The sequence below is a fragment of the Brassica rapa genome, chromosome A06 (assembly GCF_000309985.2).
Source record: "Brassica rapa cultivar Chiifu-401-42 chromosome A06, CAAS_Brap_v3.01, whole genome shotgun sequence".
NCBI classification, from domain to species: Eukaryota; Viridiplantae; Streptophyta; class Magnoliopsida; order Brassicales; family Brassicaceae; genus Brassica; species Brassica rapa.
Window position 1 is genome coordinate 21,173,891 of NC_024800.2, and position 22,886 is coordinate 21,196,776.

General features: G+C 38.3%; 6 protein-coding genes across 9 annotated transcripts; 2 read left to right on the top strand and 4 right to left on the bottom strand.

Moving 5' to 3' along the window:
* Positions 1 to 102: 102 nt before the first annotated feature.
* Positions 103 to 2,855, bottom strand: LOC103874186 (mitochondrial phosphate carrier protein 1, mitochondrial). 4 transcript variants are annotated; one of them, XM_033273638.1, is made up of 7 exons: positions 2,632 to 2,855; positions 2,366 to 2,537; positions 1,740 to 2,089; positions 1,610 to 1,653; positions 711 to 925; positions 487 to 611; positions 103 to 402 (listed from the first exon to the last, which is right to left on the bottom strand). In XM_033273638.1, exons 2-7 carry the CDS (start codon positions 2,504 to 2,506, stop codon positions 348 to 350), a joined length of 930 nt encoding a protein of 309 aa, XP_033129529.1. In that variant the 5' UTR covers positions 2,507 to 2,537; positions 2,632 to 2,855; the 3' UTR covers positions 103 to 347. The 4 variants fall into 4 exon arrangements, with proteins under 4 accessions (XP_033129529.1, XP_009150847.1, XP_009150848.1 ...); XM_009152599.3 differs by having other exon boundaries at positions 2,366 to 2,509; positions 2,632 to 2,853; XM_009152600.3 differs by having other exon boundaries at positions 2,366 to 2,506; positions 2,632 to 2,851.
* Positions 2,856 to 4,172: 1,317 nt separating this feature from the next.
* On the top strand, positions 4,173 to 5,371 carry LOC117126136. The gene is made up of 3 exons (XM_033273552.1): positions 4,173 to 4,367; positions 4,443 to 5,295; positions 5,343 to 5,371. Exons 1-3 carry the CDS (start codon positions 4,173 to 4,175, stop codon positions 5,369 to 5,371), a joined length of 1,077 nt encoding a protein of 358 aa, XP_033129443.1.
* Positions 5,105 to 13,547, bottom strand: LOC117126164. Its single transcript, XM_033273607.1, has 6 exons — positions 11,866 to 13,547; positions 11,090 to 11,794; positions 10,435 to 10,820; positions 10,275 to 10,356; positions 10,053 to 10,192; positions 5,105 to 5,622 (listed from the first exon to the last, which is right to left on the bottom strand). Exons 1-6 carry the CDS (start codon positions 12,742 to 12,744, stop codon positions 5,376 to 5,378), a joined length of 2,439 nt encoding a protein of 812 aa, XP_033129498.1. The 5' UTR covers positions 12,745 to 13,547; the 3' UTR covers positions 5,105 to 5,375.
* Positions 13,548 to 14,210: 663 nt separating this feature from the next.
* On the bottom strand, positions 14,211 to 15,721 carry LOC103874187 (homoserine kinase). The gene has a single exon (XM_009152601.3). The coding sequence runs from the start codon at positions 15,628 to 15,630 to the stop codon at positions 14,509 to 14,511; it is 1,122 nt and encodes a 373-aa protein (XP_009150849.1). The 5' UTR covers positions 15,631 to 15,721; the 3' UTR covers positions 14,211 to 14,508.
* A 1,551-nt stretch (positions 15,722 to 17,272) lies between these two features.
* On the bottom strand, positions 17,273 to 18,573 carry LOC103874188 (transcriptional regulator Myc-1). The gene is made up of 2 exons (XM_009152602.3): positions 18,263 to 18,573; positions 17,273 to 17,664 (listed from the first exon to the last, which is right to left on the bottom strand). The coding sequence occupies exons 1-2, from the start codon at positions 18,518 to 18,520 to the stop codon at positions 17,473 to 17,475; spliced, it is 450 nt and encodes a 149-aa protein (XP_009150850.1). The 5' UTR covers positions 18,521 to 18,573; the 3' UTR covers positions 17,273 to 17,472.
* Positions 18,574 to 19,290: 717 nt separating this feature from the next.
* LOC103874189 (ubiquitin domain-containing protein DSK2b) lies at positions 19,291 to 22,511 on the top strand. The gene is made up of 8 exons (XM_009152603.3): positions 19,291 to 19,525; positions 19,961 to 20,701; positions 20,820 to 21,061; positions 21,137 to 21,250; positions 21,369 to 21,424; positions 21,752 to 21,783; positions 21,923 to 22,012; positions 22,112 to 22,511. Exons 1-8 carry the CDS (start codon positions 19,291 to 19,293, stop codon positions 22,258 to 22,260), a joined length of 1,659 nt encoding a protein of 552 aa, XP_009150851.1. The 3' UTR covers positions 22,261 to 22,511.
* Positions 22,512 to 22,886: the final 375 nt, after the last annotated feature.

Below are 22,886 nucleotides of genomic sequence, written 5' to 3' on the forward strand. Positions count from 1 at the left end.
TTTCTAACAAAAACATCTATTTAGCACTATAATATTAATGAATGAAGAGGAGTTTAGTATTCTCTCAAATCATTCTTTTGATAGCCGAGATGGTCCGTAACATAACCAATATAAGAACTCTCCTTTTTAAAAAAATATCATTATTGGCACTTTACTTACAACCCAAATCCAGCGGTTGAACAAATGCATTTGCAGTGGAAAAAAAAAACATATCAAAACGGTCATTTGAACCGCTACACGACACACTCACTCACAAGATGGTATCTACTTGCATAACAATCATACATAATAATATGTTTTGAGTTTCTGGTTCTGATGTTGACATGATAAATCTACTCTTCTAAGCCTCACACTGCTAATTTAGTTGCATCCACCGGTTTCTCAACTCCTCCACTTGTAGGGCTACGTTTTCAACATATCGTATAATCACTGGTTAGATGACAATCAGAGCTTATGATATGGAAATTTGGAGAGAAGACTACTTACAATCCACTCAAGACTTTGATGGCGTCATAAAAGAACCATTGTAAGGTTATGACAGGCCCCACTATGGTGATTCGAACAGGAAGACTTCTGGTGAAAAGACCAACTAACCCAATGTTCCTCACAGCCTGAAGCTCATCAAGCAGTAAGCAAAATGTCACGCAAGAATACTTTCTCTGTGGAATGGATTTTCAAGATTGATTTATTAATGATGGTTAAGTGACTACCTGCAACACATTCTTGGCTTTGTTGTTGTAGAGAGACGAAACAACCACATCAGCGGGGTTAGAGATGATTGTACCTACGGCTCCAGCAGTGTAGCCAGCTAGACATGTGACACCAAGTTGTTGCGACTTAGAGCAATCTTGCTTCCTTTTCTGGATAATGTTCTTATATATAAACTCCACTGACTGCTCAAACGTTGAGAACATCACCATAGAAACTGAAACCACATAGGAGACATAATCAATAAGAATATCACCATAGGCCTGCAGATTTTGTCCAAACCGAACCAAAATTTGCAGTTTTTCGGCTTGGTTACGGTTTTGAGCTCGGTTTAGATTGAAAATTCGGTTTTCAGTTTGGTTTACGATTTCAAAAAAGAAAAAAAGAAACAAGAAAAACCAAAAAAACTCAAAGATAACAGAAATCAACCAAAATAACCGAACCGAACTAACCAAAAATAACAGAAAATAACCGAATTTAGCTATATAACTTATCCAGATTTTTAAAATAATTTTACTGAAATCCCAAAAAGTTGGTTATTTTCGGAAAAAAATTATAAAACTAAAAATAATCAAAAACCGAACCGAAATTATTTTTCGGCTCATTGATTGCGGCAGAACCAAATTAACCAAAAACGGAAAATACCCAAACCCAAAATAACCCCAGAAAAAGAGTAAACAAAAATAACCCCTAAATTATAAGATACTGTTTTGGTAGAGAACAGAACCAATTTCACAAAAAAAAAAGAAGCTAATGGGCAATCCATAGCTCAAATATTTGTTTCATATCTTCAAGCTAATGTCTAAACTAGAATAAGATCAAACTGATACAGAGAGATGATAATGTTCAGAATGATTTAGTGAAGCAATGCACGAAGAGAGTAAAACAGAATATGTATTACATGGGAGATTGCGACACCAGAGCGGGAAAAGCCCCCTGTGAAAGCTGCATTTGGAGAGAGAGATAAAGACTCAAAAAAAACAAACGCAAAGTGACAGATAATCAAAATGATTCTGAGAACAAGGGCTTACCCAGCAAGACCTTCGTTTCTATATACTCTTGGAAACCCATCAAGCAACCCTTTGGCAAACAAGGGCTGCGTCTGAACTCTAACTTTTATGGCTTCAAAAGGACATAAGGCCATATCTGCAAATATCTGAGCAGAAGCACTACTGAGAAAATATAAGGAAGTTCTGTTATTGTTAGGCAAGACATTGCTGTAAAGCGTCTTGAAGTATTCATAGAGTCCGAATCTGCATCCGCCTTGAACGCCATAGCCTAAGAGCTTCCCTGACCAACCTCTCCAGAGATAGGAATGGCCATGCTCTCTTAAGAGAGTGGAGAAACCTGAGGGAATGCTATTGTACTTCACAGGATTCACCTGCAAAGTGAGAGTGTGTGATCTGTCATTGACTGTTCTGAACCAATGAAGCTAGCCAAAAACAGCAGTTTTAAACATCATTACATAACACAAAGAGAAAACAGGTTCAGTCATTAGGAGAAATAAACAAGATTATAGATTTTTAGCATCAGAATTAAATTGACTTATTATCAAATTACCAATTTCAAGAAACAAAGAGTGCTGTTCAATCATGAAGATCCAATTAGGTCAAGACCCATTTCAAGAAATCAAGAAGCAGAGAAACAAATCAAGAACCTGCATGTTGACTTTGAGAACATCAAGAGGGGTTATAGCGAGATGTGTTGTTCCAGCACTGAGCATTCCTCCCATGGTACAAACGGTGTAGAACCAAGGAGACGACAGTTCATCGTCTAGTTTCCTCTTGACACTTGTCATCTTCTATAATGATCGTTTCGAATCGTTAGCCCTCAGAAGAAAAAAAGTTGCTCATTGGCGTTTTCTAGGGGAAACCCAAAACCCAGAAATGAAGAAACACGTCACGAGGAGGGGAAAGAGCTTACGTGGAGGGTTCTGGTGTCTGATGGCGATCCTTTGTCCACGTCTCACGGACGCTAAAGACAAGGCCCAGAAGGAAACAGAACGCTCTGTTTTAATTCTAGAAAAGAAAGTTCCATGCTTTCGGCAACGGGTTTAGGCGGAAAAATCGAATCATTTTTTTTTTTTTTGTGTGTGTAAAAGTTGATTTCTATTTAGGTTTCCATGCCGGCGCACAGATGATTCGTTGCTTACTGTTGCCGGAATTTTTTAACGACTCCTCTCTCCAGTTGGGCTTTCCATGGGCCTTTTAGGTCTGCACTGTTTACGAAAATAACAAAGATAAAAGAATGAGATACCAATATAATATCAGCTTTGACTATAGTGGGTGATTAGAGGAATCACACAATTGGATTTTATTAAAGATTTTTATTGGGAAAACTGTTTTTTTAGAGCAAAAAAATAGTAACTATGTCCCTTTAGACTAATCTATATTTTGTGTCATATTTTCCTATAATACCCTTTAATATTTATGAAAATAATTTTAATAAATAGTTTTACAAACAAAAAAAATTTGGAAAAATAGTAACATTTGTTAAAATACCTATATGAACTTAATGGTATATTTTCCAGTTATAAAAAAGTTATAATTATAAATTTCAGATTATGTTCTAAAAAAGTAGAAATGACATTCTACGAAGTAGAAAACGAAATCTACTTTTTTCATTGAATCTACAATGTTTAGAATACGTGATCTACGTAAATAGGAGTATTCTACAAATATGTAGAATACACATTCCGCGCTTAACCTAGCATTCTAAAATTCTTAGAAATCAAAATCTACACATTAATCTAATTCTAAAACATGTAGAAACCGACTTCTACAGATTTACTATAAATCTAAAACATGTAGAAATCAAATTCTAAACATTACTATAATTCTAAAAAACTGTAGAAATTGATTTCTACATATTAGTTGTATTCTACGGATAAGAAATCAGTTCCTAAAAATATGGAAACAAAATATTTGAGAATATTCACTTTTATTTTTTTAAAAAAAATCGATTTTTTAAAAAAAAAAAAAAAAAAACGAAAAAGAACAAAAAAAAAACGACAAAAAATACCTTGGCAACCTTCTTAGCCGTCTTCTATATTCCATTGATTGTTCACAAAATTTTCACAAAATTTTCACATTATTTCTACCACGATTCATGTCTATGCTTCATGTGGTGTTTGGGAATTGGTTGTATCTTCAGGTTGGAGTTTTAATGTTGATAAAAAGAAAGGGGGAAGGTTACTTGCTTTGGAATTGAAGTCTTCTCTGGAAGAGTTACAGAAAATTGTTATAGAGGATTTTGGTTTTGAAGAAACAGATGCTGATTTGGAGTTGAGTTACCTTCCTATTGGATTGATCAATTCATCAAATTGTCCACCAGTGATCATTGGAAACTCAAGGCAAGTTCAAAATTTTCTAGGGTTTTGTAAGAAGCATCAGTCAACTCAATTGTGTGTCAGCTATAAAGCAAAGCAAGGAAATCCAAATAAGATCGACATTGATCTTAATAAGATGCCAACTGATGCAAGTACTAGTGAAGAGAACAAGCGAAATCCTTGTGACATTGGGACCGCTTCAAATACTGTTAAGGGGGCTAAGCATAACGAGAAGAAGAAAGGGAAGATGAAGCAAAGTGAAGTTGATGGAGATGATTATGATGCTGACAAGCATAACGAGAAGAAGAAAGGAAAAATGAAGCAAGACGAGGTTGAAGGAGATGATGATGATGCTGAGAAGATCAATGCTGAAAAAGAAAACAGAGAAAAATTGGCAAAGAGTCAGGTGGTCGAATTGGTTAAGACGGGAGATCTTTTCCTCAACAAAACAGTTTTGAAAGCGAGGTTTGAGTTATGTGCAATGAAGCATAACTTTCACTACACAGTTACCAACTCCAATAAATCAGTTTGGTGTATTAGATGCGCTGATAAGGTGTGCTTTTGGGGTGCTCGAGCTGAGTGTTTGAAGGGCTCCACATATTTTATTATTAAGAAGTATGTCGGTGTACATTCCTGCGCACCTTCAAACAAAACCAGTGCCGGAAGGACAGCTTCAGCGAAAACGATAGGCAATCTGATAATGCATAAATATGAAGGTATCAAGGAAGGGCCTAAAGCGAAAGATATTGTTCAGATTATGCGCAATGATTATGGATGTGAGATCTCTGAATCTTTAGCATGGGATTCCCGTGAATATGCAGTCAACGCTGTTAGAGGTATTCCAGAGGAAAGTTATGGGAAAATACCAAAATATTTGCACATGCTGCGAGAGGCCAATCCGGGTACACATTCCTCTTACAAGACTGACGTCGATGGTAGATTTCGATATCTGTTTATAGCGTTTGGTCAATCGATCAGAGGCTTTAACACAGTCATGAGGCGTGTCATTGTTGTCGATGGAACATTCTTGAAGAGTAAATTCAAAGGGGTGCTACTGGTTGCAACTGCTATAGATGGAAATTCAAATTTATATCCTATTGCATTTGGGATAGTAGACTCTGAGAATGAGCAGTCTTGGGAATGGTTTATGAGAGAATTAAAAGTTGTTGTTGCTGATGATAATGGTTTGGCTTTTATTTCGGATAGACAAGTGTCAATAGCGAAGGCAGTGGAGAAAGTGTATCCCCTAGCGAGACATGGTATCTGTATTCATCATTTGTTGAATAATGTGATATCATATTTCAAGGGGAAGGGATTAGCTGGGTTGATTTCTAAGGCTTCAAAGGCTTATAGAGTGGTTGATTTCAAGAAGACGTTTGCTCATGTTTGCAATATCAGTCCAGCAATTGGAACGTATCTTATGGAAGCAGATGTCAGAAAGTGGGCTAGATGTCAATTTCATGGATACAGGTATGACATTAGGACAAACAATCCTGCAGAGTCGATAAATTCTGCGTTGCGTTCGCCGAGAGAGTTTCCCGTAATTCCTTTGTTGGACAGTATTAGAGAAATGCTGACACGTTGGTTTTTTAAGCGTAAGAAGTTGATTTCAAAGCACACCCACCGTTTGACCATAGATGTGGAGGAAAAGATTGATAGGAGAATTGGAAAGGGGAAAACTTTCGCAGTTTACCCTGTAACCGATAGCCAGCTGCTTGTTAAAGGCGATACAATTGACTGCTTTGTTGATTTGGACAAACGGACTTGTTCTTGTGGGAAGTACGACCTCTCGAAAATCCCTTGTAGACACGCAATAAAAGCTGGTTTCTTTGTTGGTAGAGAACCATATACATTGACTGATTTTTTGTATACCACGGGAGCTTGGAGAGAAGCTTATCAAGAAAGCATAAATCCCATTTCAGTTCCTGAAGATGGTTGGTCTGTCCCACAAGTTGTGGAAAATTCTGAAGTGCTACCGCCTGAGACAAGAAGATCTCTTGGAAGAAATAGAAAACGCAGATATGAAACTGTTGAAGACAAAATCCGATCATCACAAGGATCACAGGGGGGTCAGTCTCGTAAGTGCAGTAGATGTGGTCTTAGTGGTCATAATAGAGCAACTTGCAAGATGCCAATATAGTGGATTTGTTTGCTGTGTTCTTCACAATTTAGTGAAATTTTAACAAACTTCTTTTGCTTGATTTCTAGTAACTTTGTTTCTGTTTGTGACAACTTTGTTTCAGTTTTTCAGATTATATTTGCTTGAATATTAGTAACTTTGTTTCAGTTTGGGAGGACTTTGTTTAATCTTCATGCCGTATTAATTTGGTTAGGAGATCTGATTCAATCAATCCCTTAAACAAACTGTGATGTCCACTAAGTGTGGATCGATCGATCTGTATATTGAACGGTCGATCCATTGGTCGATCCTGATCAATATGCAAAACAAACAAAAACACGGACAATCTTTTGATCGACCTGGTATAGTTCTCTCGATCGGCAAAGCTCGATCTCGTCCCGACCGATCGATCGAAAATATGGACCGATCGATCGGCAATATGGATCGATCGAGAGCCCGTTTGAAACGATCGATCAAATACTCTGATACATCTTATTTGAACCAAATTTAACTCAGCAAAATAGAGAGAATATGATAAAAACCTCCATTTATCCTCTCCTACATGACTATACTTAATAGAATGATAACTTACCATAGGTTATATAATTAATCAAAGTTATAATCCAAACTGGACTAATAAAACATGCAAACAATCGAGATCCGAATTCGAAATGCGCAGAAAACTTAAAAAACCGGTGGAATACAATGGAAAGATATAACTGATACTGATCATTGGTGGTCGTCAGGACTGCAGCTCCTACTCTGTCCTGGTGCTCGTCTGCTCCTATGGAGGCGTGAACCTCGCTCTTCATCGGTTGCTTCATCAGATGGTTCATTTTCTGCGTCGTCTCTAGTCATATCAGCTGCCTCTGAAGTCTTTGGAGCGCGGCAGCAGGAAGGAGTAGGTGGACATCTAATCTTTGCGAGTGCACCCCACACAGTCTGCATCATCGTCGAGAGCTTGATTAATGTATCGGCAGTCCATGCGAACTGCTGCTGCTGTGTACCATCTAATGGTGGTGCTCCAGAATCAAACTGACCAGTATATGGTGGTAACAAATACTCCATAGAAGGGTTTGGAGTATGATCGACTGAGATATCCGGAATGGTGTCATCCTCACATTGTGTCTGTGCAGGACCAGAAGAAGAAGAACCACGACGACGTTTTGAAGCTGGTGGAGGAGGCGTGTAAAGAACTTCAGCAGGAGGCTTGAATTCCATGTTCTCCACAGACGTCAGAGATGTGATAGCGGGTTGTGGAAGCTTGCAGTGAAGGATTGTCCCATCAGGCATGGTAAAACGGTAAATTGTACCAGAATGAAGGATCTTGGTGTTTAGGAAGAACTGGGCATCAAATCTGTCAACCGTATCCACACAAGGAGTATCCGAAAGATCAATACCATGGTGCATGAAGATCCGAGTAAGTAGACTGCCAATAGACTCATCCAAAGGCTTCCTGTCAAGAGGACGAAGACCCCTAAACTTCCTTTCAAACAACATCTGAGCAAACAATGCTCCCATGTTTACCGAAAGCTCTGCTGGAGGTTCATCTGCAACACCATACGTCGGCCTGAGAGCTAATGGCAGCCCGTAGTGAATAAGCTGCGCTTCATCTTCAGTAACTGATCCTGCTTCTGATTTTCCTAGTAGAAGATGACCCAGATATTTTGCTACCACTCGCAAGACCGGGTTTCTGAGCATTGCAAGTTTAGCTTCCCGAGATACATAAGAACTGTCTGCAATCTGGCTCCACAACAAGTAAGCACAAGGGAACTTGGGTAAAGAGCATGCCTCATGTCGGGTCTCAAATCCGAATAGTATACACAGCTCGTGTATAGACATCTCATAAAGCAGTCCTCTACATAGGAATGTAAGTTTACCTTCGCTAGCAACTTTGTTTACCTCGGACTTGTAGTGCAACTCAACTGAAGAGAGAAACTGTATAACCAAGTCTGGATATAATGGTTGTGGATTGTAGCCAAGAGTCCCAAGTCCCATGTTTTTCCACATCTTTTTGACATCCCGCACAATTCCCAACTCCTTTGTAGTGTAATCGCAGATGAACTTTGTTGGTTTAAATCTCATCCGCTGCAAACCATTGTAGAGAATGCAGTGGTAATCACTCCAACCAGCATAGTAATCGCGGTGTGCGTAGGATGCAAGTTCTCTCAACTCCTTCTTACTTGAGATTTGTCGGTTATGAATTGTAGGGAGTTTAGAGAATGGAGTCAATGGGTCACGAGGCCAAGGGGCTGCTTCCCGAGGCTCATCACTTTCGGGCTGCGCTGAGGTCGAAGCAGCTGTTTCCTTGGTCTTTTTCGGTATTCCTTTTTTCACCATTTTCTGCACACAAACCTTAACAAATGAGTTCTCAAATGTAAAACTGAGTAAATTGACATGGACAATGATTCAACACCTATGCAACTCAACAACTAACATTACAGCATCAGTAATCTCACTCTATTAATTCCCAATTTTCGGAATTTTTTTATAAAATAAGTAACCCTAAATTTTTAAATCAAACTTAAAACTACGAATTAAGGCAAGAGCTATATGGAAAATCGTCACTAATCATCACCCTAACACACGATTTAAGCCAAAACGACTTAATAACACTAAAATTTCACTTTTTGCTATTTAAATTTCGAACTATAAAAGTGGAGATAGAGTTTCATACCTTCACAGATCGACCGAAAGAGTGGTAGATTCGGAATTATCTCACGAAATCGTGTGGGTTAGGCTCAAGAATCGTCCAAATCGGAGTTAAATCGAGAGAGATAGGATTTATGAAGGGGGTTTTGATTCCATTCTCTCAAGAAAAATTGGGGAAGAAGATAAAAGTGAGGTTTTGATCTCACAATCACGATTTTATGAGTAAAATCGTGTTATTCCGGTTCAATTTAAGTGGGTATTAAACCGGATTTAACCGATGAAAACCATAAAATAGACTTATCAGGGTACGGGATCGATCGATCCGAAAGACAGATCGATCGATCTGAAAGCGATCGAGCTTTGCCGAACGAGCGTACTGGAACAGGTCGATCAAAAGATGCTGCGCGTTTTTTGTTTGTTCTGCATAATGCTCAGGGTTCGGGATCGATCGATCCGAAAGACAGATCGATCGATCCGAAAGACAGATCGATCGATCCCGAACCCTGATCGAGCTTTGCCGAACGAGCGTAATGGAACAGATCGATCGATCTACTTAGATTTACCGGATTCGCAATTGTTAATGTTGTCTTTCATTTTGTAAGATCAAGTACTGTATATAGAAAAAAACCTTTAAAACACAAACTCCTAAAATCATTACAAAATAAGTTTAAAAAAGCATAACCAACAATAAATCATAAATCATCAATCTCAACATACTCGGCAGGCTTACTACACTTAATAGGTTCATACTTTGACATTCTCTCAATCAGTTCTAGATCATTAGCTGCTTCCCATAGATCCCACATAATCTTTATCCGAGCTCCCCAGATGTTCTCATCATTCACCATAAATATGTCCAACCCAAGCACGTGGCATTCGATGTGTTTTATAGTGTACACACCACAATGACATTGAAGTCGGTTAAGACCACTCATAGGTACATAGGAAACATTGTACGGAGTGATGTGGAGATGCTTCTGTATTGTCAATGACTGCACGGCCTTGACAATCCGAGGAATAAGCTGCGCGAAAGCTTCCACTTCCTTGATTTTTTTTTTACCCCCGCAGTCAAACACCTGGATATTCCTAGTCACAAAACTGATGCATAAAGCAATCCAATGGTTGCAATTGACCCAGACAGGAACGTACATCCGATCCACATCGACATTCCACAACATTTGTGTTCTTCCATGGGAAGGCAATTCACCTTTACCGTATTGCAGTAGTAATGGATCCATAGTGTATTTTTTAATTCCCTTACAGAAATTCTGGTAATCCTTAGCAATGAGGTCGCTGAAGACGCATGTCATGAAAGCAACACGATCTACGTTCCATCGTTTCAATGTTGTTCTTTCCCGGAAAACATACATTATAGCATCAATTTCCTACAAAAACGAAGACAAATCTGTAATGTATACAGTAATATAATAGGTAACATTTTATAGAAATAACCAGTCGAATGCTTACGTAGTTTTTAAGCCAACTGCTGGCAGACATAATACGTCCGGCTAGATCACCGTCTAACATAGAAGGACCAATCTGTATAGCTCTGTAAACAAAATACAATGGTAGAGATGTCAATTATTAAGAAAATCAACCGAATGATATATACAAAGGAATAACATACGTTCGTGTATCTTGCCAGTCCTGCATCTTCTTAAAATCTGTAGGATGCACAAACACCAAGCAGCGATCAGGGAAATTTTCGCCGTCTAGCTCTATATCTCGGTCATCTAATCGGACCGCTGGCTTCTTCAATGATTTTTGAAGTTCCAATGAATCTGTTGGCTTCTTCAATGATTTAGGAAGTTCCAACCAATCCAATGAATCTTCGACTTTAGCTTGAGAAGGATTCAAACCTTTCACAAATGTGTCTAATGGAAGGTTCTTCATGCAACTTTCCAAAAACTCTTGTGTACCCATACGAAGATCACTAGCTGATGATTGAGTAACTTTTGCACGAGGTAAATTGACACACGAATCAGCAGTCTTTAACTCTTGGTTTTTTACAGCCTGTTGACAAACACGTACAATTACAAATTACACATACAAGTTTCATGTTCAAAATAGAGAATAGACATAAACGCCAAGTTCGAAATCCATAATAAACATACAAACTTCCAAATACATATTACATTAAATATAGTGATTACATAAACGACAAGTTTCAAATACATATTACCGCCTCATTCCAAGTTCTAACAACCTAGCTTCAAAGACCTACATTCCATCGCCTAGTTCCAAGCTTTCAACATCTTTTAACTCTTTCTCTTAGTAGTTACCTTTTTCTTTGTTGGAGCAGTGCCTTTTTTGCTGGTGCTAGGACCACTGTTGATTTTGGTCAAGCTAGGACCGCTTGCTTGATCACTCTTTCCCACCAATTCAGTCACCACTAAACTTGTCCTGAGCTGTGTAACCTCAGCCTCAATTTTCCCCAATCTGTCGGTTACAACGGTCTCAAATTGCTCAGTTCTCTCTGAAGCTGTCCTGAGTTGTGTAACCTCAGTCTCAATCTTACCCAACCTGTCCGAGAACTGCTGACAGAATTTCTCCCCAAAAGCAGTAAAAGAAGCTTGTACCAGATCCTCCAAGAAATTTTTCATATCTGTGTCAATATTTCCTTTTGATGAAGCAGCTAGGTGGCACAAAACATTCTTTTTCCTTGACTCTGCTCCTCGGTCTGCATGCTTTCTCTTGTTTCTTCCCGAAACATCAGCTGTGCCATCAACATTCCCTGCAACATGACTATTTTCACCTCTCTCAGTATCAGCTGTTTGATCCTCTCCTTTCTCTTCGCCAGATTCCTCAAATTCAGAGTTCGTACCTTCTTTTACTCCCCAAACATGATTGTTCCAATCATGTTTACTATTGATCATATCTAAAATACGATCTACTCTTTCATCTTTCTTCTCATCCTTCTGTACAAAATCAGTTGCCAAAAGGACCACTCCATCTATGTGGGATTCCATGAATGAATGCAAAATCCCCTACATCAATCAAATCATTAGTAAAGTGAACAAGACAATGAATATTTTAATTTGAAAATAAATTTGCATACGTTTTCTGGGAATAAGTTCTCAACGCCAATGATATCTTCATAAGAACATTTTGCACATCCTCTCCAATTACCACACAGTGGACCTGTAAAATTTTTACTGACTTTTGTGCCACAAATCTCTCCTAAAGCAGGAACAGCTTCCATTATCCAAATTTGGAAACCAAACAAGAATCCTTCCATCAGATACCCCTCTTTCTGCTCTAATTTATGCCTTGTTTTATCAATTTGCTTCAGAAGGAAATCAAACGAATACAGACCCCATGGGTAATTCCGAAGCTTCTCCAAATCCATCGCCAACTTCATGTACAGATGCGGGATATTCACCTTCTCATCCTTTCCCATCACCACACCCATAATAACGCAAAGATATATCAGTCTCACCCTATCAACCCAAGTCCAGGTATTGCTCTCTTCCAAATGCTTCTTTTTTATGATCTGCAAATTTATTTTTCCATTTGTCTTTATCTGCTTGCTCCAAAAACCATTATCGTCTTTCCATGTCACTAGCCCACTGTTATTCTCTCGCTTCACTTTCAGACCAGTGACAGCATGATACTCTTGCAATCCAAAACGCAGAGGTCTCCTAGCGAAAGTGAACCACTTCTCATGTCTCTTGCTTGTCATCAACTCCTTACACAAGAAAGAGTGTACCAACCTCGCCGAAAACTTCAGATCATTCTTCTGGATAACCATAATCTGTGAAAAAATGGGATCTTTCATAACTTCATCGAATTCTGGTTCCATTTTTTCTTTTAGCAACTCGAGAAGTTTTAGTCGGCAGCTGTTATTAATCTTCTTAACCTGAGGTTCCAATCCCTCACCGTATAAACGATTAGGCAACTCCAACTCCATACCTGAAATTTGAAAACAATACAACATATATATATTAATAACAAAAATCTAAAATCCCTAAATCTATCCCAAAAATATGATTTAAACCATGATTGTGTACAAAATCTTCTCTAATCATCACCTTAACACATGATTGAAGTCTAAATATCTTAACTAACTCAAAAAATTTACCTTTTACCTTTCTATTTTCAAACTCTAAAAAGAAGTGGAGATAGAGTTTCATACCTTTGCAGAACGAACTAAAGAGTGATAGATTCGTAAAAAGCTCACGAAATTGTATGAGTTAGGCCAAATAATCGTCCAAATCAGAGAATTGAGTGAGTTAGGGTTAATGAACTTTGGGTGAGAATTTGATTTTCTCTCCCTTTGTTCGTGAATGGGAAATTAAGGGTTTTTTCCCAGAGAAATCGAGCTTAAAAAGTTGAAATCATGCTTGGTCGGTTCAAATCAAGTGGGAATCAACCCGGATATAATCATACAAAACCAAAAAAATCGATTTGGGATTCTTTCCTGGGCACGGGATCGATCGATCTATTCCTAGTGGATCGGTCGATCTGTAAGGAATCGACCTTCGCCGATCGAGTGAAATGGACCAGGTCGATCAGTATATATTTCGCGTTTTTTTTTGTTCTGAATAATTATCGGGATCGATCGATCCACTGTAACTTGTAAATCTGGATCGATCGATCCCGCTTGTCGAACTCATTATTTATCTTTTTTAAAAAATTACAATTTTAAGGGCATTACTGCCATTTTCGAAAAAATTAGTCTAATAGGACATAAAGTAGTACAGATTAGTCTAAAGGGACATAGTTACCTTTTTTTTGCTCTAAAAAAACAGATTTCCCAAGATTTTTTAGATACTGTTTAAGAAGTAAAAGTGTAAAACTAATCCCAAAATCTAGATATTTTTCTTTATAAAATTGCTCAACTAATCAACTATGTAGAAAGTAACAATAAGATTGAACATGAAATGTGGCAGATTTTTTGCTATTCACTACACAAGATACAAAGATATTGAAAAAGAACACACATTGGTGCCTTTTTTGCTGTTCACTACACAAGATACATAAATTACGAAGTTATACAAGTGAAGCTGTTCACAGTTAGTTCATTTCTAACTACGTGATGCATAATAATCCTATCTTTATTACATCAATACATCATGTCTCTGTTGCTGCCTCATTTTGTTAGTGTTATATACACATCAATACTTTTCTATCTTCATCTTAGTTCAGTATAGCTTGACTGATTCCCTCTCTTATTTGATTTTTCCTGATGCTTCGCTGACCGGTAATCAGTTGCAAAACAAACTTCCTTCAGGTCGTCTAGCTCTCTAGTCTTGTATTGATCAGGCCTGATTGTGACAATGTCACTTATTGATCGCATTCCAAAGCTGTGATCCAGAAGTGCTACCATCGGTCTGCTTTTGCATATTTTACAGAATAGATTCAAGTTCAAAACTTTTTCTAGATAAGATGCAGAAAAGAAACTGAACCGAAAACCAAAACTTAAACTCCTGAACCAGTTCATTCCAAATACAAATCACAAACGTGTAAATCATTGAACATCCAATCACTCAAAACGTCCCATGAATCCCCACATTTTTACAATGCCCTCTCTAAAATTAAAGTCTCAGAAGAAACCAAAGGCTTGTCACAAGAAACTGAACACTGTCCTTGTACTCAAAGAACAATCTCATCTCTATTCTTTCTCTCTCTCTCTCTCTCTCTCTTGAGTGGGTACAAGTTTAAAGTTAGAATCTTTATTACCATATGAATATCTCAAACATCACCTGGAGATGCTACTGACAAGCCTCGCACCAATCTTATCAAGCTTCTTCACAGAAGCAACGGACTTCAAGTTCCCCACTTTCATAAAAGCTTCCACCATCTTCTCTCCAATCTCCTCTCCTTTCTCCTCCACATCAACCACCGCAACCGCCGTCGGTCCAGCTCCACTAATCGTGCATCCAAACGCTCCAGCCTCCAAAGCCGCCTTTTTCACAGCTTCCATCCCCGGGATCAACGGAGCCCTCGTCGGCTCCACAACTCTATCCCCCGACAGAGCCTTCCCGAGCATCACCGCGTCTCCCTCCAGCACCGCCGCGACCAAAGCAGCCGCTTGGCTACTGTTCCAGACATGGTGAGCCATCGGAATCTCTGCAGGCAAGGCAGCTCTCATCTTCTTGGTCGGAGCTTCGAACTCAGGGCTCGCTAGGACAAAGAAGAGATCTTTGTCCGAAGGGAACCTCAACGGCTTCAGATCAAGCGGTTCGTAGCTTCTAATCAGAACGAACCCTCCCATGATCGCCGGCGCGATGTTATCCGCGTGATAACCGGAGACTTTCGCTTCCGATTCCAAACCGGCTAAAACCAATTCCTCCTTCCTTAACTTCCGGCCGAAGATCTCGTTAACCGCCACGGCGGCTGCGGCGGCGCTAGCTGCGCTCGAGCCTAGACCGCTTCCTAAAGGAAGGCCCTTGTGCAAATCCAACGACAACCCGACTGATCGGATCCCTAGCATCTTCATCGTCGCGATCGCGGCGATTCCGGCGCAGTTCCGGAGAGGGTTGGTGCTGAGTTTCGTCGCGGTTCCGGTGATCTCCGAGATCAAGATCTCGCCGGCGCGCACGGAGGGGTCTACGCGGAGAGTCACGTGGTCGCCGAGGCCGTCGACGGCGCAGCCTAGGAAATCGAAGCCCGGGCCTAGGTTAGCGACGGTCGCCGGCGCGAAAGTCTTGACGGAGGTGAAAACGGGCTCCGGCTCGACGGCGACGAGGGTTTGGACGGAGGCTCTGCATCGAAAGAAGGAGACTTTCGCGAAAAGCGGCGGAGATGGTTTGGGTTTGAGCTGGAAATGGAAATGGGAAGTTGGTTTGGATGGAGAGTGGAAGGAGAGAGTGGTGGCCATTGATGAAGGAAGACAACAAAAAGCTAGAGAGAGAGAGGAGAGATGAAGAAGAAACGTGACCACAGACCACCTAACCCAGGTTGTGATTGTATGACATGTCTAGCGTAAACAATTACGCCCAAAAATTTATTACTCTTGTTATCGCTAAAAAGTAACCAGTCAAGTGAAATGATTTTTTTGTTTGTTTACTCTATGTACTGTTTAAACAGAGTAAAGTGTACACTCAATATTACTCTACCTCTTACTAGAGTAAAATTGTTTTTTACTTTTCTCTCTCTTTTCCACTTTTCTAATTACTCTCATTTCCACCTTTTATTATTACTCCACTTTACTCCCAAAATTACCAGTCAGACTCCCAGTGGTATAAATTTAGTTGATTTTGGAGAGTTTTGGTTATTTTTCATTTCAAAATATTGGTATAAATCGTATTAATTTTAAAAAAAACTGAACTAATAAATTTCCTAACAGCGCCGGTCCATGGTCGTACCGGTGGTTGGTCTCCACACCGGACCAAGCTTGTAGAACTGACGGACATTCGAATATGACATGGGTTATAGCTTCTTCTAATTCTTCACATCTTGGGCAGTAGTTATCACACTTCATATTGCGTCTTGATAGGTTCCTAGTTACCGCCACATGACTGGTTAACAATTACCATATAAGATGACATATTTTCGTAGGATACACGTATTAATTGATATTATGAGTATGTATAGTTAATTGATATATGTTAGATTAAAAAAGCACTTAGTCAGATCTATTTTAGACTTAGTTGGACTGTTATAATTTTTTTAATAGTCCAAAAAAGAGTAGATAACATATGACTCTATTTTAATAGATTAGACTAGATCTTGACCTGCACATTTGTGCGAGTTTTTTCTTCTTATAATAAAATATTTTAGTTTTTTTTTTAACTTCAAAATATTTTAATTTATATAACAAAATTTATCACTAAATTAATGTGACTTATATGTATTAACTCTATAATGACTATATCTAAATGGCTTGTTGTTACTATGAATATTTTTAACAAAAATTTATTTTGAGAACATTATTATATAACAATACTATTTTACATAATTTTTAATATTTTTCTATGTTTGAAATGTGTATGGAAGTCAAATTAAATTGGAGCTACATAATAGAGAAGAAATATTGTGAGATATTGTTAAAAAACAACAAAATATTTTTTTTTTAAAGAAACTATAATATATTGTACATGCAAAACAATTTTGTAGTAAAAAACTTATTTGAAAAATTGCTTGAAATACACAAAGTTGAATAAGTTTTTTTTTGTTATTTTATTTTATTTAAAATAGAAGTAGATATTTCTTTCTAACATAATCTTTTTAAGATCTTTATAAAATGTATTTCCAAAAATTAATTTAAATTTTTAATATCATTAAAATATTTTAAAAAAATTTTGAAATGATTTTAATTTTCGTTCATTAAACAAAAATAAATGTAATTTGAAATTCTAGTTATATTTTATGATAGTTAAAATTTAAATTAATTGATTTTCGAAAATAAAATTTAAAATGATTCTGAAAAGATTTTCTTTAATTTTTCTTAAAAAATATTTATTTGTATTTTAAATAAAAGATAAAGATATCATGATTAAATTATGTAAAATTTGATGAACATTATAAAGAATGATTCATTTTTAAATATCACACTTGAAATAAGTCATGACTTCTGTTTTAATAGTATAGACTAGCAACTAAATATGAGAACGATGAATTTCGTTTTTTTCTCCTCCAAAAACACTACAAAAATCAGAAACAGAAAGTCTCTTTAGATCTCGACGTTCCAACCCTTTTTTTTCTCGCAAAGTATAAAAATCTATTGCTGCTTCTCAGGTTGGTCCTCTTCTTCTTGCTCAGGGTTTTCTTCTTCCTCTTCTTTCTTCTCTTCCTCTTCTTCTTCGTCTTCTGCTGGAGGATCATAAGGCATCGGTGGTGGCAATGGTGTCTTCATTGGGCTAAACTTGGGGAAAATATCAGGTCTCCTCCCAGGTTTAGGCCTCTCCCACTCCTAACAGTAGATCACAATCAAATTAATCACTTATGGAGGAAAAAAAATGTAAAAAAGATAACAAAGGAGCATGCATTTCTAGTCAAGTGTCCACTTCGATTATGAGAATGCCAAGCACAAACCCTCGAATCAATAAGAACAAGCTCTTAACGTACATGTAGATTCTCAAGTCATAACCAAAACTACAGAAAAAAGAATTAGACTGATCCTTTAATTATAACTAAGAATCTACATAACATTCTAATACAATTGGAGCAGTGCAACGAAATGATGAATATTAACAATCACTTATAGAAACATGAATAGGGAGCATACAGAACAAATGAGTTTAACACTTGATAGATAGACAAAGAAATAACCAAACAGTAAGCTAATTTATGATACAAATTGGTTCAAATAGAAACACAACCTGAAAACCTATGAACATGAAACTGATTCTACCTGTGTCTAAGACCCCAATCTAGTTTTCATATATTCATCACACACAAAAAGTAATAGGGTCAGTTTCGTCAGCAATACACCATCATAGCTAAGCCATAGAAATGGTTACGTTACGGACTGTGGGAAAGATCCGAAATATAATTGAAGGGAAACTCACAATAGGGAAATCGAGAGGATTGCGACGAGTGAGCTTCTCTTCCTCGGGTGCCATAGCCACGACTTGCAGCTGACTTTTATTCCCTCTTCTATTGCTAGGTGAAGGTCTGCGGACGGACGAGAAACCGTGGACACGTGGCAAAGAGCAACCAAGCGAACGCGAGTCGTGGTGCATCGAAGAAGAGGAGGACATCTTCGTCGGCACCAGAACATCAGGCGAGAAAGAAGGAAGCAACCTCGCAGAGCAGAGCGACGCCATGGCTCCGGTAATCGATTCTCCTCACCAACCAAGAGTATTATCTGGATAGCTTCTCGAAGCTGATGCTTCCTGTTATGTTAATGGGCCTAATAGGTTCAAGGCTTTGACTCTGGCTAGCCAATAAATCGAAAGTTCTGTCGGCCCACAAAAGCAAAACATCTTCAATATATTAATAGATAAACATTTAAAAAGTTGGGGAAATTACATGTTTACCATTTTCATTGTACTACTTTTCATTTTTACCACCACTAATAAAACATTTTCGAAAATACATTCTTCACTAAGTGGCAAAATACTCTTATGCCCTTGTTATTTATATATATAATAAATTATTATTTAAATAAAAATAAAAAATAAAAAAAAAAAAAAAAACAAAAATAAAACAAAAATAAAAATAAAAGAAAATGTAATTTTTTTTATGTTTTCGAATTATACTTTTCAAATTCGAATTTTTTTATAAACTTTTTTTTCTAAACTTTTTTCGAATACCCGGCCAGATCAGAAGTTGCTGAATGTTGAACCCGACCCGGCCGGAGCGATTCTAGTGGAAACGTTCTCTGAAACCAAAGTCATTTGATTGGTCGTTGAGAGCCAACAATACGTCACTCTCTTCAATTCTCCATACTCTCTCTCATTTCTAATTCGACCAAAGAAAAATTTATATCCCTTTCCTCAAGAAATCTACCCAAACCGACTTTAAGAGCTTCCTCGACTCTCCTCCTCCTCTTCGTTGATTTCTTCTTTATTCGCGGACGATCTAAAACTTAGAAATGGGTGGAGAAGGAGATTCGAGTAAGCCGCAGACTGCTGGTGAAGGAGGAGATGTGGTTGCCGTGAACGTCAGGTGCTCGAACGGATCCAAATTTAGTGTGAGCACGAGTCTCGATTCCACGGTGGAGGCCTTCAAAGCGTTGGTGGCTCAGAACAGCGAAGTGCCAGCGAATCAGCAGCGTCTGATTTACAAGGGTCGCATCCTCAAAGACGATCAGACGCTTCTCAGCTATGGTTGGGTTTCTCACCTTCTTGAGGATTTGTGGATTTAATTGATTGGAATCGCATAAAGTTTCAATCTTGGAATGACCCAATTACATTTTGATGGATGTTTAGCTAAGATACAATGTTCCATTTATGTTCTGTCTGAAAATAATTGTCTCATGAGCTTTACCGTATCTATTCTCTGTATGTTTTGTGGATTTAATTGGATTGAAATCGCATAAAGTTTCAATCTTGGAATGACCCAATAACATTTTGATGGATGTTTAGCTAAGATACAATGTTCCATTTATGTTCTGTCTGAAAATGATTGTCTACATGAGCCTTGCCGTATCCATTCTATGTATGTTTTGTGGATTTAATTGGATTGAAATTGCATAAAGTTTCAATCTTGCATTTTGATGGATGTTTAGGTTTAATTGATTTATCTATTCTATGTATATCTAGGTTTGCAGGCTGATCACACCGTTCATATGGTTCGAGGCTCGGCGCCTGCATCATCACCACCACCTTCTGCTCCAGCTACAACCCAAGCCACTGCCCCTGGTGTCACTCGAGGTGTTGGTTCAAACGACAGCTCAATTCCCGGGCTTGGATTCAATCCTTTAGGTGGTGGGAACGCTATGTCTGGACTATTCGGAGCTGGTCTTCCGGATCTTGAGCAGGCACAGCAACAGCTAGCTCAGAACCCTAACATGATTAGAGATATGATGAACCAACCAGCCATTCAGAGTCTAATGAACAACCCTGAGTTTATGAGGAGTATGATCATGAGCAACCCTCAGATGCGTGACCTTGTGGATCGCAACCCTGAGCTTGGTCATGTCCTCAATGACCCCAGCATCCTTAGGCAAACTTTGGAAGCGGCGAGGAACCCGGAGCTGATGCGTGAGATGATGAGGAATACCGATAGGGCTATGAGTAATATTGAGTCTATGCCTGAGGGGTTTAACCATCTTAGGCGTATGTATGAGAATGTCCAGGAACCGCTCATGAATGCTACGACTATGCCTGGGAACGGTGGAAACAATGCGGCTTCTAATCCTTTTGCTGCTCTCCTTGGAAACCAGGGTGTTACTACTACCGATGCTGCTGCTAATAATTCTACGACACAAAATGCTGAAACGGGGACAGGGAATGGTATTCCGAATGCAAATCCACTTCCTAATCCTTGGGGTGCAACGGCTGGTAAGAAACTTCATTCTCATCCTTTGTTATAAGTTGTTTATGAAGAAGTTACTTGGCTGCTTGTTTCTAATTTAGGTTCTATTCCTAATGCATAAAATTATTGAAACATATTTAACAGGCCAGACGAATGCCCCTGGAACTACAAATTCTGGTGGGGATACAAGAAGCACTGGCCTTGGTGGACTTGGAGGTCTTGGTGGACTTGGTGGTCTTGGAGGCCTTGGTGGACTGGGTATGCTTGGAGGGGATTCACCTCTTGGTGCCACTCCAGATGCTTCTCAGTTGAGCCAGATATTGCAAAATCCAGCCATGTCCCAGATGATGCAAAGCGTCCTTTCCAATCCACAATACATGAACCAGGTAAGAAGACCTAGAAACTTTTAAGACATTGCTGTGTTGTGAACATGTGTTTTAATGGTGTCCCTTTATTTTCAGCTGATGAATCTCAACCCACAACTGCGAACCATGCTAGATTCGAATCCTCAGTTAAGGGAAATGATGCAGAACCCAGATTTCCTTCGTCAGTTTAGCTCTCCGGAGATGATGCAGGTCAGTTGGGCCATTCTTTGTTGTCTCTCCGGAGAAACATTTATGCACCTCTAATCTATTATCAAATGATGAAGTTTCTTCAGCCTAATGTTATTGATTGCTTTTTTTTGTTCTTTAGCAAATGATGACTCTACAGCAATCATTGTTCTCTCAGAATAGGACTACGACCACCCAGTAAGTGTTAAACCCCCTTAGCTTGTTTGTTTTGTTTCTAAATAGTTGAGTATTTACATGATTACTTGTATTTTGGGTTGTATTGTGTTTAGACAATAGTGTGAACAATCTTAATATCAAGCATGACATGGATAAAATCATGAGTGATGCAGCAACTCTTGTATGTTTTACTAGGATGAGCATCTAGTAACCGTAAGCAAGGGGCTGTAAAGCATCTCAATCGTTGAAATAAACTTGAATACAAACATAAACATTGTTCTTTCGACAGATATCTCTTTTTTTTTCCCATCAATACGTATTTACGTTCCCAATACATCTTCTCTGTAGGGATCCGGGGCAAACTGGTGCTGCTGCAGCAGGTACTCTTATAGATATTATATGCATCTGAAGTATAAAAGCTTTAGTTATTTCACTTAGTATTGTCATTTTTTGTACTTTGGTTCTATTTTTAATGTTGTAGCTTATTGAGTAAATAAATTACGTTGGGAATGTTTATAGGGGCAGGCAATAACGCAGGGCTGGATTTATTGATGAATATGTTTGGCAGTCTTGGTGCTGGTGGCTTGGGTAGCACGAACCAACCCAATGGTTAGACTCACTGGAGTGATACCATTTTTTTTTTGGTTTTATCATGTATCCGTTGAGATGGTTCCACCATTTGAAGCATGTTTCTTGTTTGATTCCCAGTTCCTCCTGAAGAACGCTTTGCGACTCAGTTGCAACAGCTGCAAGAAATGGGATTTTATGACAGAGCAGAGAACATAAGGGCTTTGCTTGCAACCAATGGAAACGTTAACGCTGCTGTAGAACGACTCTTGGGAAGTATTGGCCAGTAGCAGCAGCAGGTTCGTGAACTGATTTGTCTCGTTTCATCCATGTCTGTGGTATTCTCTCAGTTATAGAATAAACAGCCTTTAAAAATGTGTTTCAGTAATGATGATATTTATGGAATTCTTATAAATTTATATTTATGATAATATCGTGAAACTTGTGGATAGATATTTTGGGTCTTCGTTGTTTCATCTTTCAGTTCTATTTGAGTTGTGTTGCAACATGTTTCGGAACTTGGAATGACTACATTTACGTCCATCTTATAGATCTGGCTGTAACTGGTTCTCTTCAGTAGAAATGTCATGAATAAAAAGAATGAATACTTTTGGAATAGGAAAAAATAGAATGATGAATAAAATGGAATTGAAACTGAAATTATGAATGAAATTGTTGATTCCACTCATTCCATTTATTTACGAAAGTTTATTTTGTGGAACAAAAGGAATGAATTTTACAAAGGATTTTTATTTTTGTTTCATTCTAAAAATGGAATATATGAAATTGTTTTGGAATGGTATTCATTGTGACTGGTAAATATTTTATGGAATGTTATGGAATGATGTATTCCAAACAAATTTATTCTACAAAATTGCATTCCGGTTACAGCCAGAGTTCATTGTGATATGTGTTT